The sequence below is a fragment of the Aplidium turbinatum genome, chromosome 11 (genome assembly GCF_918807975.1).
Source record: "Aplidium turbinatum chromosome 11, kaAplTurb1.1, whole genome shotgun sequence".
Classification (NCBI taxonomy): domain Eukaryota; kingdom Metazoa; phylum Chordata; class Ascidiacea; order Aplousobranchia; family Polyclinidae; genus Aplidium; species Aplidium turbinatum.
The window spans coordinates 14,006,446-14,022,601 of NC_137482.1; the positions used below are offsets into that span (position 1 = coordinate 14,006,446).

General features: G+C 37.1%; 1 protein-coding gene across 1 annotated transcript in view; it reads right to left on the bottom strand.

Annotated features, from left to right (window-relative positions):
• LOC145780233 (uncharacterized) overlaps window positions 1–16,156 on the bottom strand; it is a 53,889-nt gene that overhangs the window by 13,667 nt on the left and 24,066 nt on the right. The window contains exons 14-38 of the mRNA XM_082591936.1: window positions 14,613–14,856; window positions 14,220–14,437; window positions 14,009–14,121; window positions 13,078–13,294; window positions 12,563–12,797; window positions 11,232–11,406; window positions 10,796–10,958; window positions 10,274–10,374; window positions 10,055–10,183; window positions 9,770–9,945; window positions 9,447–9,565; window positions 7,042–7,282; window positions 6,730–6,932; window positions 6,019–6,236; window positions 5,542–5,715; window positions 5,061–5,237; window positions 4,624–4,728; window positions 4,264–4,497; window positions 2,302–2,518; window positions 1,930–2,117; window positions 1,514–1,727; window positions 1,142–1,275; window positions 924–1,031; window positions 490–694; window positions 220–404 (exon numbers count right to left, since the gene is read on the bottom strand). Coding sequence (XP_082448062.1) covers window positions 220–404; window positions 490–694; window positions 924–1,031; window positions 1,142–1,275; window positions 1,514–1,727; window positions 1,930–2,117; window positions 2,302–2,518; window positions 4,264–4,497; window positions 4,624–4,728; window positions 5,061–5,237; window positions 5,542–5,715; window positions 6,019–6,236; window positions 6,730–6,932; window positions 7,042–7,282; window positions 9,447–9,565; window positions 9,770–9,945; window positions 10,055–10,183; window positions 10,274–10,374; window positions 10,796–10,958; window positions 11,232–11,406; window positions 12,563–12,797; window positions 13,078–13,294; window positions 14,009–14,121; window positions 14,220–14,437; window positions 14,613–14,856 — 4,493 coding nt within the window. The remainder of the gene's footprint in view (window positions 1–219; window positions 405–489; window positions 695–923; window positions 1,032–1,141; window positions 1,276–1,513; window positions 1,728–1,929; window positions 2,118–2,301; window positions 2,519–4,263; window positions 4,498–4,623; window positions 4,729–5,060; window positions 5,238–5,541; window positions 5,716–6,018; window positions 6,237–6,729; window positions 6,933–7,041; window positions 7,283–9,446; window positions 9,566–9,769; window positions 9,946–10,054; window positions 10,184–10,273; window positions 10,375–10,795; window positions 10,959–11,231; window positions 11,407–12,562; window positions 12,798–13,077; window positions 13,295–14,008; window positions 14,122–14,219; window positions 14,438–14,612; window positions 14,857–16,156) is intronic.

A 16,156-nucleotide genomic window follows, 5' to 3' on the forward strand; every position in this document is an offset into this window, starting at 1 on the left:
GTCAATTAAAATTCTGCCAAGATAAGATGTTACGGTTATGGATCATGTCAATTGAAACAAAAAATTGCTATATTCGATGCTTACAATTTTGATTTACCATTTTATCTTCCTGCTTCGGGAAAAGAGAAATTAACGTTTCATGCTATATACGGTATCTCAATAAGCCCACCAAGCAAATAGGCAAACTACGGTATTTCATAAAACGTAAGCAAATTTTACCTCAAAAACGTCTGACATAATAATATCACATTCTTTCGCTGGAGGCTTGGAGCAATCTGACTCTTCCTTGAAGCACTTTTTAGATTCCTTGAAGACAAGCCAGCTGTTTCCAAAATCTTCAATGTCAGTCACAACTACCCCAGTTCGGTTTGTGAGGTCATCTGACTGATCGTTGTTGCAAACACCTAAAATATTACCAAGAATTTTTAGCTTTTTTGTCTTTAACACCAGAAATGGATTAATCATGTTTCTTCATATGTTTTAACTTACCACATAGTCCTTCCGTTTTGTCAAAGTATTTTGAGTAGGGAACCTTCAGACTCCAACTGTAATCTTCTCCGGTGAAAGTCAAAGTCAAATCAATTTCAGCTATCGTTACGTAGAAGAGACTGATTCCTTTAATTTCTACGTGTATGCCATTGATATCGGTGGGGAGGGTGTTGCTATGTTGTAGATTACCACCATTGATTGTGTACTAAAACATAAAAAAGATGGTAGCTATAGTTCTGGCCGTATGCAATATAGGCAAATTTATCATTTGCATGGAACTTTGTTTACTACGTTCAATTGCAGATCTTTTTTGACATTTTACTTTTTGCGAAACTAATTTTCACAAGTTTCTAACATTTAACAATTCATAAATGTTACAGAATGCGTTATTTCGATTTATTGAATATCCATGATTAATAAGTAATTTTACTTACGGTGTAGTTCTTGTAGAGAACTAAATGGGTGGAGCCGTAACGAAGAGACATTTTTCTAGTGCACGTTGTTAGTGGCGCTTCTTTGCAAGCTTCGTTTTCCATCCAAACCTGAAAATAATAATTATATATCGTAAGTTTAAATCTAATGTTTTTTTAAGAAAGTAAAAAGTATACTTTGATCGTTTAACATAAAAGCTGTTACGACTTCAAGGTCTTACTTCGTATTCATGAGGGTGGTTAGTGTGGTGACCGTTCATGTCACGGGAAAGCACGAAAGTACAGTTTCCTTGGAAAGGATAGTAGAAACCATCAAAAGTGAAAAAGTGTGGATCTCCTTGTCCAAAGCAATAACCTGAAGAAAATTGTGACCAACCTTAATTATTATGTATCTCAAATCTTGCTCAACAAAACTGACTATGTTCACTCGTAGGCTTTGCTCGCATAACTTAAATGAATACAACAATATTGTATAAGAATGAATGCAACAGTAGCTTACTTCAGATGTAGGCCTATCACATGTTTTACTATGGTAGTTTCTTCGAGTTAATCCAACAATACCATAGCCTACAGAGTTTATATAGGCTACTAACATTGGCATTCCCATTGGCAAGAACAGCCATCTTCTACTGCAACAGGTGCATATCCGTTGTTGCAAACTGGTTTATTTTCAGCAGTGCACATCAATCTCTTGTCGGTACTTTCGGTTTTGCAAACACCAGGAGATTCTTCCACACAAGTCATGTCTACGCATAATTCTTCGTCATCACGAAGAGGCCATGTCTCACCAGGCCAATGAGCTGCACCCTATTAAGTGGACAACAAAACCATTAAAAAAAAACGACTAACATACTAGATATTCTGTTCTTTCAAAGAATTATCTGCTTGATAAAACATAAAACAGAAGTAGCCCACATGCTCAACTTCATATTTGAATTAATGGTTACAACAACTTCTTAAATGCATGCCACACTCTATAAAAGTGGACCATTTCAGCTCAGTTACTTACGTTTGAGTCAACACACTGGCACCAAGCAGTAGTGGTAGTTGTTGGCGGAGGTGTTTTAGGTGTTGTGGAAACTGTTGTCACAACGTCTTGTTGCTTGGTGGTAGTAGTAGGGGCTGGCGTTGTGGTAGTGATCGGAGGACAGCTACTTTCCGGAACACATTTCATGGCATCATCATCCCAAACTTCATCTGAAAATGTTTGATATTACACCATAACCATCCAGTAGATTAAAAAAACACGCACACTAGGCACTTATACTGTAGGTATAATAGCCTAATTTCAAAATATGACGTTGCTACCATGTAGCAAGAGCTAACATCTTACTTTTATCTGACGATGTTTTACCTGCTAACTTAGCCATCCATTACTTACCATCTTTGCATGTGACATAGCAGCCTTCCAGTTGTGTCCAAGGGCAAGTTGGGTTTCTATCATCACAAGTACGAGGACATGGATTGCCACATGCTTCGTATTTCCATTCACATGTTTCATTTTCTCCTTTTCCGAAGCCAGGATTGTAGGCTTCGCACATAATTGGACAGACCTCATTGTTACGCCAGTTGATGCAGATTCCAGCTTGAGCGCAAGCCTAAGCAGAAATTAAATGTTAAAGCTGGATCTCAATGTAAGATTTATCTAAGATATCCCAGCCAGCAAGCCTATATGGGCCCCACATGGGGACCCATATGGGCTGATGTACGGGCCCCATGTGAGATGCCCATATGGGGCCCATACACATTGTGTCCGCGGGCATCACATTGCCCCCATATAGGCTGCCCATATTCATTTATGGGTTGCTCACACTCAACCCACAAATCTAATATGGGCTGCCCATATGTAACCCATAAATCTAATACAGGCTGCCCATATGTTTATCAGGTATATAACTGCAGACAAATGCCAAAGTGCCAAACTGCAAGCAGTGAACTTTGCGCAATGCATAGCAAGGTGCCCCCAGTAAAGTGCTCAATCGGCGTAAGCCAAGAGCGTCAACTGCAGACAGTGCACACGATGTTTATTTTGATCAACAACGCACGAGTAGGTATATAGCTCCATGTGACATTTTCCTATTTGTGGTACGTAAGCACAAAAAATAGTACTACTGCTAACCTTGCCAAAGTGCTCCAACTGCAAGCAGTGAGCTTTGCGCAATGCATAGCAAGGTGCCTCCAGTAATTTTGCTGGTTCAATTTCATTTTGTGTTTGTTTAAAAGATCAACAAAAGTCGTTTGAGACAACTAAAAAATCTCAAAGTCTAGACAAATGCTGATCGAGGTGTATATCATATTAGTATGGGTTGCCCACAAACCTTTGAATCACTGTGTGGGTAGCCCATGGTCTGCCCATAAAAAATGTGGGCAGTCCATGGTCTGCGCATAAAAAATGTGGGCAGCCCATGGCCTGCCCATGAAAAATGTGGGTAGCCCATGGTCTGCCCATAAAAAATGTGGGCAGCCCATGGTCTGCCCATAAAAAATGTGGGCAGCCCATGGCCTGCCCATGAAAAATGTGGGAAGCCCATGATCTGCCCATAAAAAATGTGGGCTGCCCATGTTCTGCCCATAAAAAATGTGGGCAGCCCATGGTCTGCCCATAAACAAAGTGGGCAGCCCATGGTCTGCCCATAAACAAAGTGGGAAGCCCATCAATATTTCATGCTTAGCCCATGATCAATAATTTTATGTGGCTAAATTTCTTAAAATGCATTTATATGATCACGCATTTGAAGATTGGAAGTTTTATATTCCACCTTGTCATTTAGCAACACATTCTGCAAGAAAGCCCATATTGGGCGCATATGGCAAAAACAAAAAAACCCACATAAAACCCACATGCCCACAAGCCCATTAAAATAGTAATGGGGCCCATATGGGCTTGCTGGCTGGGATGGGTCTTTTCTGGTATATAGCCTACTGTAATTGCGTTTCAGAGTCGCTGCACAAATACCCGTTGATACCAAAGTTGACAAATATCACGTAAATCCGCCTGTCGACGCTTTTTCTCTGGTCTCAGCAAAACGCCATTGGTTTCGCACAAAGCCAACCCGGCTAATTCGATACCGGATATCTTGACGTTCCCATTTTCCGCTTTTCAGACGGGATGTTCTGCGATGCCTGTTCTTTTTATGGTAGCAATTTATTTTCATCCAAAACTCGTTCTATCTTGCGCAGATTGATAGCGTCTACTAATAAGCTAAAATACACAGGGTTTGCCTTATTTGGGTGGAAAATTCACGTGATGCTTAACTCGACAGATTTTTCGATTCCCTTGTAGATGTCCAGTTAGGCGGTTTCTACGGTGTTACAAAAACTTGATACATTTCTTTACGCTTACCTGAGCATAGACGGCAACAGATGTACAGAAACATGTACAATCGCCTGCGAAGTCACATCCACATGTGTCATACAAGCAGTTATCATAATACTGAGCCGGATCAACCTTGGCATGACATGGCTCAAATATTTCACTGTTGAGAATGTTACATTTTTTCTCTGCCCACGGTGCTCTGTCTGGTTCTTCTTGGCAAGGATGAGGTTCACGAATAGAATCAGGACATGTGTCAACCACCTTGGAAAGTAGATAAAATCATGGAGTGAATAAACGCATCCATTTTTAGTCAACCCCGCTTTTATGATAGCAAACAGAACAATATTATCACACAGACTATGCAACATTGTAAGGTGTTGAATTTACCTTCCATTCGTTTCCGAACATGTTAGGGTCAGCAGCCACATCTCCACCTCGCATCTGCAGGTCATTACTCATATCTCCATCGTAGTTACCACAGAGACCACACACCTAAAATTAACAGCAATACAAAATCTTTTAAACAAGCAAATAAGCATATTTTACTATTTTACTTTCTCAGTACCTTTTATCAGCTTTATTTCTGGCATTTAGGTCTTACAAGGCTACTCAACCGGGGGTAAATTTACACAAATGATAAATTTCATCTGTTGAAAGGTACTTTGCATGCTGAAGAAAATACAGTTTCCATTATAAATGATCTGAATCACGTTGACGAGGGTAAATTTATCTTTACATAGTCGTCAAGGAGTAGGTTAAAAGACAGTAAAATGTTTGAGAATTTTTGGTTTATAAAGTGTATGTAAACGTTTTCTAATACGTACAGTGCCCATGTAATTAGGTTGAAGTTGTATCTTTGCCGCATTGTCTGCATTCCACAAAAGGTCAATCCCAATGTTGGTTTCAACAATGTAGTATATGCTTCCTTTCCTTATGTTATACTGGACATTAGATGGAGCTTGTTGGTATCCAGGTACTTCAACAATGTCTTCAGATACAATCTAAAAGTCGCAACACATGTGAGCAGTTAAGTTCAGTTTGTTTTTTATTTCTGACCATCATAACGAAAAACAATGGGCTATATGCCAAACATAACAGAGGTCTAGAAAAAGTCAGAAGCGACAAAACGCGAACGTTATAACGTGCTTGATACCCAAATAAATCACTTTAAAATTTGGTACTATCGCAACATTTGTAAGCTTTATCTTCTTATCAAATGAATGATATTCTTCTACAAGCATGTAGCCTAACGGTTTTAACAAGTTGGTCAGTCCTGGTTGGTAACGAATCAATGTGTGAGCTTACCGGCTCTCCATCTCCCTTGGTCAATCGAATGGCATAGTTGTAAAGATAAAAGTTAACCGCCTTTGTACAAGTGACGTCACCGCTACCGCAAGGAACAGTTTCAATAATGACTCGGAAGGATCCAGAAGTTTCGTTTCCGCAGTAATCTTCGGCCATTGTGTAAGCACAATCACCCTGTCGAATGAAATTAACAAGTTTTCAAAATGGTTTGCTTTGATGGAAATGCATCAAAAAAAATCCAATCAGCTAACGACAATGTTTATATTTTACTAAAGCTATACAAGTTTAGTCAATTTCATCGCACCGCATGTAAACACAAAAATATGCAGTAATGAGATTGAAAAAATTATGAAAGATGAAAATAGATGAAAAAAGATGATTTCAAATATAATATGAAAATTGACTTTTACTAGCAATTAGACGTTGCTATTGAGTGGTATAAATCTAAACCATATTCCATGCTTTTGGTAGGCCAACCTGGAAATTATATTTTGAGCCATCAAAGGTCGTAAAGTGAGGATCTCCGACTGAAGAGCATTCAGCAGGACAGGCTTTCTCTGTACAAGACCATGTGCCTCCGGTGCACGTGCATGTATTGCAGGTATCTGGGGATATCACTTCCCCACCTTTGTAGCTTTCTCCTCCGTAAGAGCAAGAACACAAATCCGGTTTCACGCAGGTGCCAAATGCCTCGTCTGTGATTGATTAATTTAAAATTGTTACTTAAAATGTATAGTCTGTATGGCAAATCAGACTTTATGTAGATATTAGCTTACTACAAATGAAGCAAAAGTAGCGGCAAATACACATAAAATAACAGACTCAAAAATCATCCGACAACTACATAACATAGGCTAATGTTGATTGCCAGTGTCATCTGTTCTTTCGTACATACAGCAACAGGTGTATGATTACATAAAATAACTAAATTCAATTTCAGTTTATTTTAAAAGATAATGCCTTTATTTCATTTTAATTTGCTCTGCATATGGATGTACGTGGTTGTAGCCTACACTAGTTTTATGGGTTAACAAAACGCGCATTGGAGGGTATATAGGTCTATGTGTGATTGATGCTGGTAGACCATGGTGATACACCACATAACCCATAACCCATATCAGATAGATTAGACTACTACTTGTTAAAAAAGAAAGTATGGTATGAAATTTGTTGTAATTTTATTTTTACCTCTAATTGTTCCTTCAGGACAGGCACATCCAGAAACGCAATGCTCAGAGCTGCAAAATGTCTGTGAGTTTTGACAAGTTGGTTCGCAAGCAAGTCCAGTGCTTCCTTTAGAAAGTTTTGAACAGTCGAGGTAAGCAAGGGGGCTCTTGCATGCTTCAGCCTGTTGGGATGCCTCACAGGTCATGAGACCCTTGGTACACGTGCTGCAAATAAACCAAGGAATTACATAACCCTCATCAAATCAATGTATTTTTACTGTACATTGCAGGTTACGTGTTCAGTAAAAAGTTTTCTATATTTCAAACTGCTCACCAAGTCATTGAACCCTCCTCAAGAACATCGCCAGGGTTGTACATTTCACCGTCGTAAAAACAGCCACATTCCTGTATTTCAACGCAGGCGTTATGCTGATTCAAGTAGAGGCCTTCCTTGCAGACGCATCCAGGATGACATACGGAATCACACACTTCTGAGACGTCGCCAATAGATCGACAAGTTGCTCCACAATACCCAGCGCATTCCTTGTATTCCATTCCCTCAGCACACTTTACCGCTATTGAAGTTTAATAAATTACTACAAATATTGTATATTAGGCTACATCGTCTTGTTTGATATAATTCGCTCTGCTAGGCTTTTTGCTTAATATTGAGAGCTTTTTGTGGTGTAGACAATATTCATTGATTTATATTGTAAAAACAGAGAGAGACTGTTCACTAGGGTGGCTCGTTTTTGAACTTTTTTTTTTAATTCTCTCGGGGTAGTGGGGAAATGGTGCCAATGAGTGAGAAAACGCTCATGACAAAATTTGAGATTTGTAAAAAATTGTCTTCAGCCTCCTCATGGGGCCCAAAAATCGAAAAATGGGGTCAAAAACGCAATTTTTTTTTTAAATATTTTTAGTTTGGGTAGATACAATATTGTTTAGATATATCTAACTAACCTAAGAAAAAAAATTGGCGTCATTTGAACTATTTTTGATGATGAACTGTTTTATTTTGATCAACGACGCACGAGTACAAAATAATTGACACGGCGAGAAGAACACAATAAACATAGCCAGGTCAGAGACTTTAAAGAACCGGCCTTCAGCTTCCTCACAGCTTCTGAAAATTTTCATTTTGCTGAAAATTTCGCCTTTTTGTTTGTGGTTACATAACTACAAACTTCGTCAGTGACGTAAATTCAAATAAAAGGACGTCACTTTTTCCTACCAAATTAACCCAATTTCATTAAAAAATGACGCAACAGCTCAGGGCAGGTCTATAAAGAGAAATGCAATGACGTTTTATAGCTGGCAAAATGTCTAACGCAATTATGTATCATGTAACCACCCACAAAAATGCGAAATTTTCAGCAAAATAGAAATTTTCAGAAGCTGTGAGGAAGCTGAAGGAATAGTTCAAATGACGCCAATTTTTTTTCTTAGGTTAGTTAGATATATCTAAACAATATTGTATCTACCCAAACTAAAAATATTTAAAAAAAAATTGCGTTTTTGACCCCATTTTTCGATTTTTGGGCCCCATGAGGAGGCTGAAGACAATTTTTTACAGATCTCAAATTTTGTCATGAGCGTTTTCTCACTCATTGGCACCATTTCCCCACTACCCCGAGAGAATTTTAAAAAAAAGTTCAAAAACAAGCCACCCTACTGTTCACCAGGCATTTGATAATAAAAGTAATTTGCGTTCTTCTGGTGACTATTTACTAGGTTACCTCCTGATGTTAAAGATGATAACTAGCTTTTGTATTTCCGACGTTTCGTCAGTCAGCACGACTGACTTTATCAAGGTGGCTAAAACAGGTTAACACAACCTGTTCAGCAACGATGGCACAACACAAAAACATACTGATAAAATGAATAAAGTAAGCAGCAAGAATCAGAATTAAAACACGCAACAAGATACCTAGAGGTTAAACTGAATGCAGTGAATGCCTAAAACCAGTAGGCTACTTTCCAACAGCGTAAATTTATCTATCTATTGGGCCACCGTCAAGAAACATTGAAAAGACATCAGACAAGACATCAGACAAGACTTTTTCCCTTGGTTTCTGTCTTGTCTGATGTCTTTTCAATGTTTCTTGACGGTGGCCCAATAGATAGATAAATTTACGCTGTTGGAAAGTAGCCTACTGGTTTTAGGCATTCACTGCATTCAGTTTAACCTCTAGGTATCTTGTTGCGTGTTTTAATTCTGATTCTTGCTGCTTACTTTATTCATTTTATCAGTATGTTTTTGTGTTGTGCCATCGTTGCTGAACAGGTTGTGTTAACCTGTTTTAGCCACCTTGATAAAGTCAGTCGTGCTGACTGACGAAACGTCGGAAATACAAAAGCTAGTTATCATCTTTAACATCAGGAGGTAACCTAGTAAATAGTCACCAGAAGAACGCAAATTACTTTTATGATTTATATTGTATTACAAATACAAAGTTCGCATCTCAGACGCCAGCAAAGCCATAGAATGAAGAAAATGAAGAGAAAGAGATGATCGTAGTGTCATGGCAAGGGTAAATACTTACTAAATAGTATTTACTCAATTAATGCCAGTATGGTTAATAAAACATAAAATCAGCTGTCATGGTGGGCATACAGCCCTGTGTTAATACGTAGAAGTAACTGTAGCATAGAAGTGTTTATACAACATATAGCTTACCACACAACGTTTGACAAAACAAAAATTTCAGCTCGTTAATTTATATTTTGTGAACTTACGACACGTGGTTTCATTCCTCCAATCAATTAAAACTCCTTGAGCTGAACAAGCTCTGGCATAGTCAGCAAGAGCCTCGCACATACATTCCTTGCCTTCTCCGCAGTCGCAAACATCATTTCTACGTGAATTTAATAGTAGTTTAAACGATTTGTTGATTCACAGCACAATTGCTGATTGTATGTTATGAATTAAGTTTGCAAAGTACAAAAATTAGCATAGTCGCAGATAAAACAGTAGAGAGGCATTCCAACATTTAACAAGTTTGTCAACAAATATGGCTTGGTTTCATTATTTTCTGTAAATTAGCCTATGCTTTATTCACCTGCAGTTGTAATAATAAGTACCCCAATCAACCAATGGATGACAGGAAGCAAAGACGGCGCTCTTCACCACACCGCATGCTTCTTCAGCGTATGCCTGCTTGTGCTGGCTAGCTAGACATGACTCTGGCAGCACGGGTTGCCGAGAGCAGTCAACATCCGGGCATTCTGGATTGACCTAATATACATAAACTAATGTGTAAATAGTATTTAATGATAAATTACCAGAAATGTTTCTAGAAATTTAATCACAGTCTTTGTTTCGTCTTCTAAGTGAAAAAACATACCTTCCATGAATTTCCAAAACTTCCACTGTTAGTCTCAACAGCGTTTTGAGGTGTTCTCATGTCATCGATTGACTTCGAGTTAAAGTTTCCGCACATTCCACAAACTTTGTTTTTCCACAAAGGATCAAGCTGATCAATGAGAAAAGCGGGTTAAACCGGAGCAGACATAAAAACGGATTAAACACTTTACAAATCTATTTATTCTCAGTACATTCTCACCTTGACGTATAGCCTCATTGCTCCATCCCATTCAATCTCTAATCCGGAAGATGTTTTCATAAGAATAATCATTGAAGAAAGATAAGTTATCTGGACATCACCTGCGCAATATAACCCATTGATCAAATGCAACAACGCGGATTGGGCATCTAAAGCCAACAGAGCTCTAGACCCAGGGTTCTCAATCTTTTTCTTCTAGTTCACACCATGTCAATTGTTCTAAAGCCCTATCAATACTTTTCAAATCAGATTTTGGGCATTTATCTGTAGTCTTCTTTTTCTTCTTTTGTGAATTTACCTCTTTAATGAACGAAATATATCCCAATGAGTAAATTTGCCTGAGGAGAACTTTTGCCCTACCTAGACTATCGGCTCCCTTAAGAATAACTTTGTTATAGAAGTAGGCTAAGCAATTTAGACGGTAGGTTTCGATTGTGTAAACAATTGTTGTTTTATTTTGGCGTAACATTTATAATAACTCAAAAACACAAAACAACTGATAATATTTATTGTTTGCCATACCGTGTGAATATGGAAGCAAAACATCAGAACCGGCAACGGAAACAATTCCACCCTGCTTCAGTTTGTATTTGGTTTCTGCCACGTTGTTTCGAAGAACAACTTCAGCTGATTTGGTGCATGTACCAACTTCATCTGCGCCACATTTGACATTTTCAGCAATAACCTGCAATTGCAAAAATACGTCATGTAATGATGGCAATCCTCACTTTTGGTAAGATACAATCAAACCTATTTTAACAGAAAGAACTTCGCTTGCGTTAAGCCAGGGATATTTATAACCAGTTATAGATATCCCTGCGTTAAGCCTATGCCATTCTAAGAAGATCTATCATCTTACGTCTTTCACTACAAAGACAATATTGTTTTAAGAGACTTAATGTAGATAGAACAAAAATTAGTTGCAAAAATAATATACATTCTATAAAACAGAAATTACCGCAAACGTGAAGTTGGCTGTGTTGTTGCATGCATCGGTGGACAACACGTACTGGCAGCTACCGGTGAAAGTGTAAGAGAGGCCATCAAATGTGCGATAATGAGGATCTCCTGTCGCAGCACACTCTCCGAAACATGGTAAGTCGTTGCATGACCATATGCCACCATTGCATTGGCTGATATGAAACAAACGAAACGATGAGACTATGTTTCTTTCATCTCAATACCGCTATGACATTACACCGGCCTACTGCAATCCTTAACAAATAACTTTACTAGAGTTGCTACTACCAAAATCATCAAACAAAGGTTGAAATTGGTTTTGGTGGAGCACTGACAGGTGAGTTAGTGATTTATTAAATTTATCCATTGTGTGCGTGAAGATATGGTATTTAAAATCAGGGCGCCAACAAACATACAATAAGTGTTGTAAGTTACGCAATCGACGCAATATTGAAGAAGCTGTGTAAAAACCACGTCCAAACTATCATCAGAATCAGCGTGAGCCGTTTGCTTTTGGCTCGCCGCGTTCTCCGCAAATATGTTCAAGGCGTTTTGTAAGTCTCCGAACTTTGTCGTGAATGATAATTTAATTGAACAATATCCGTTTGGCATTTTATGCTTCGTAGAGCAAATGCGTCGACAAAGTTAAAAGAATTGCTTTTCTTTTTGAGTTTTTGTTCTGTGCTTGTTTTAGCTACAACAGTAGTTATCAAGGTTAACCTGGCGCATTTGGCGTAAAACCATTATTTTTCAAGACGTGACAACTAATTAATATCCAAGTGCATTGAGGTCTTTTGGGCTTGTTTAGCTCTACAGCATGAATTGACCTTCGCCTTTGTGACGCAATCATCTATTCGACTGTTTGTAAACTGGGCGTTCAAAACAATAAAAAGAACAAGAAGATTTCAATACACACGATTTATCATAGGCCCTACACCTTTACTCTAAAGATTTTTCTAGAAGAACCAGATGCGAAACAACGTTGTGAGGGAAGAGTGCGTTGAATGAAAATGCTGTAAGATTTTTTAAAGTTTGAGTCAAACAAGTATTTTTAACTGGCTAAAAAAGTAATTTGTAAACCGAAATTTAATTCACATCTGATGATGCTTTTATTCGATGCGAACTTCTCCCAACAGGTCATGTCATACAAGTCCTTGATAGATTTAGAATTTTATCCATTTTATTAAACAAACTCTTTTAAATTTTCTTAGCAGAATCATTTTAATTCTTTAGCAGACAAAATTTTATGATATTTAACTGCTGTCTAAAAATATTTTTGATACGACCTGTATAAAACTACCAACTGATGATTCAAAAATATATTTTTACCATTCTTGGCAAGCTTCTTTTCTCCAATGACCAGATGCAAATATCTCTCCTTGGTGAGTGCAAGAACATTCTTCTTCTGTGACACATTTATCTCCATCCAGATACGTACCAGAAGGACAGAAACATCCGTCAATGCACTGCCTGGTGCACATCATTCTCTGGTTCTTGTTACGACACGTAGGAGCGCATGCACTCCCACATTCAGTGTAAACCAAGTTGGATGGACATTTTCTTTCTATAACGTCAAGTATCAACATAAATGATTTTAAAGATATCTATTTGTTATACTTTATTAACCAAACAAACCACAAAGTTATTATCTTGTCATAAACTAAATACAACAGCGTACAATACTGTGTTTCTCAGAAGACACAATATGAATAAAATGATTTTTTTATTCCTGCTACTTGACATGAAAAAAAAATTACAATGGCAGTGGTCCAAATCATACGACAAAGAATGTGATTTCATGCCGATTTGTTTCCAAATGCAAAGTTAAAAATAAAACAACAAACCGCAAAATTCGTGTGTCCTCCATTCCGAAACATTTGCTCCACTGGCAATGCACAGTTTGCTGTATTGTGTCACAGCGCTGCAAACGCACGACTTGTAGTCTCCCGAAGAACACTGGCAAAGGCTTTGTATACAAGTTTCTTCTAAAACGGAACTTGGGACGCCACATGAATCGAACTGGACTTCAGCCACCACACTGGAACAGGCCGTGGTGACTTCCTGAAAATTAATTTATTCTATCTTGTTAAAAACACGAGATTTACATATTGAAATTGAGATGTAAAATTAGTTCTTTACATATTTTATGAAAAGTTTTTGAAAAGTGATCTTGGTGTAAAGATTGCTGAAGTATCAAAAAATAAACACAATGTTATTAGGCCTAATGCATTTAATCAATAAGGACTGGTCTCTATAAAAAGCCATGTTGATTGTAGTTACTGTACATGGCTACACAAAACTAATTAAGCTAAGTTGATGAGTTGCAACAGCAGAGTTTTAATCTTGTTGTTTTTTTCCTTATCACTGAGCAATCATTCAAAACAGTATTAAAATAAGCATTATTCAGTATTATTATCACTTTTATTATCTAAAAATCACAAACTAAAATTTCTCAGATAAAATACAAATTTTAAATAATTTCAAAAACAAGAATGCCTCAATTTCTACAATGAAGAACGAGATTTAAGAACTACTTTAGAAACAATTTATTGAGTTAATACAAAAATTATGTGGTTTAATAACGATCGCAGTTTCTTTTTACGTAAAACTTTTGTTTTGTAAACTGATGGATTTGCCACACCAACTCGTACATTATCGTATGTGGCTGGCATAGCTTTAGAAAATTTTACCTCCTTTTTCTCAAAAACTCTCGTTTGTGACAATAGTTCTTGATCTCAAGCCGTGTATTCTAGTTTATGCATAACATCTCTCTACCTGTAGCTGTTCTTCTGTTAGGAATCCACAATAGTCAAGATGGCTCCCAGAAGAACACTCGCTCTCCAAAGACCAGCTGTTCATAAACTTCTCGACATCTGAGGTTGGTTGTGCTGTATAACAGAATATTAATTATGTTCTGATCAAATTAACTTTGAAATATCCGTTATGACAAACAAGTCCGCAATTTCAACATCTATTAACTGCTTACTTTCTCCTTTAGAAGTCATATCGTCTGACGGGTTGCCATCCATGTTTCCGCAAAGTCCGCAAACTCTACCGGTCCATTTTTTGAAGTCCACAGAGATAAAGAAACTATCTAAACCATCCCAAGCAATCCATTCACTGCCTTGCCCCGAAAGGAGAATGTACTCCGTGTTTGGAATATGAGAGAGACGAAATTCTCCAAAAACGCTCGGAATGGGAACTCTGTAAACCAAACAAGATTATGTTAAGTGACATGGACTCCATCATTGCTTAAACTGAACTAACATGAAAGCTAAATAAACGAAAAGTTGATGGCATGTTTTTATCTTACGTTACTACACTATTTCACACTTGCTTACCAAACCTACCGAAATAGTTACTTTCGAATCATACTTACTGCTTCGAGTTGTAAACTGCAATTCCCTGAGTCAGTATCAAGGTATTTTCTCCACCGAACGTAATACTTAAAATAGAACTCTGTGTTGTTTGGTTGAACGAAAGCGTGGTGGTGAATTCATTTGATTCACAATCATTTAACAGTTGGTAACTACATCTTCCACTAGATGAATACAGGAAACCATCAAAAGTGTAGAAGTTGTTCTTCCCCCACACGCTGCATACGTGGCCTTTAGTTGTCAGAGCTGTTGTCAAAATAAAAGAACATGTTAGTGAGATTGCAAAAAAATATCAGGGACCTAAACGAAAAATTATTGCATACACATCAATTTGTTAAAAGTTGTCCAGGTGTTTTGTTCTTTTCTGAGCAGATACAATAAGTAAAATATATAATTAGTATGTAATACGCTATTTGTTCTCGTGTGTTTTGCCAACAAATTTTTTTCGAAACAGTTACTTGACATATTAACATCGGTATAGTCTTTTTACATTTCATTACGTATTCTCACAACATTAAGCAATCACACGTAAACAATGAAATCAAGAAAAAAAAAATTCTTAGGGAAATGTAGATTCCTCAATAATACAAGAGCAGAAGGTTAGTAATCTACTTTTCTCTTTATAAATTACTATGCATGCAAATCGACACATCGTCTTGTAATAATACAGTAGGCCTACTTGTAATTAATTCCCTGGTGTTAATAAAGCAGTTAATCTTTAAAGTTGCTATTTGTTCATTTTATGTTTTTAAGAAAACAGTTTAGCTTTTTTTTTTACAAACAGACATTTATTTGAATTTTTTGAAGTGCTAAAAGCAGTGAATACTCTTTCAAATAAATGAGTTCTAAACTAACAAAGAGTCATAAAACGAATTCCTGGTTTGATAACAAAACATTTGAAGATGCCAATGACATTGTTTATTTGCTATAACAGTTGTAACAATGCGATATATCTTGGTTGCGTATGTCCTTTTCTTTTTAAAAGCTAGGCCAGCTGAGCATTTTCAACTTCACTGTTTTGCAGGATTTCATCAGCATTTTGCTTTTAGTTTTAGATCAATATCATCTTCTTAAAGTTTTCTGAATTTTTCCGTTATTGTGGTCATGCAATATTGGTCACAGGCTACAAATTGTTCAAAAGTAAATGTACTCAAACAAGCCTCTATTCAACCAGGTTTGAAATTTTTGCTTGTGTGAGTTTTTACAAGTGCAACAATTTAAAGTAGCTGATGGGTTGCGCTGTTTTTTTTTTAAATTTTATCGGAGAAAGTTATAGCGCTTTATATTTTATTTCTCATCATATCTTGAAATTGATTTATTTATCTTACAAGCTTCAAGACTACAAATTTATTGATCATTAAGGTTTAAGCTACTGCTGTTTACTGATGGAAACATGCAACAAGCCGAGATGTAGAAATTTAGGTTAATTGAAAAATGTGTTAGTGTTGTTAGGTTTCACTAGTCTGTACAAATGGTTAGGCTACTAGCTGAATAAAGTTATTACTTCAGTTGCCGTAGATTGGTTATTGCTAATGACACATATATG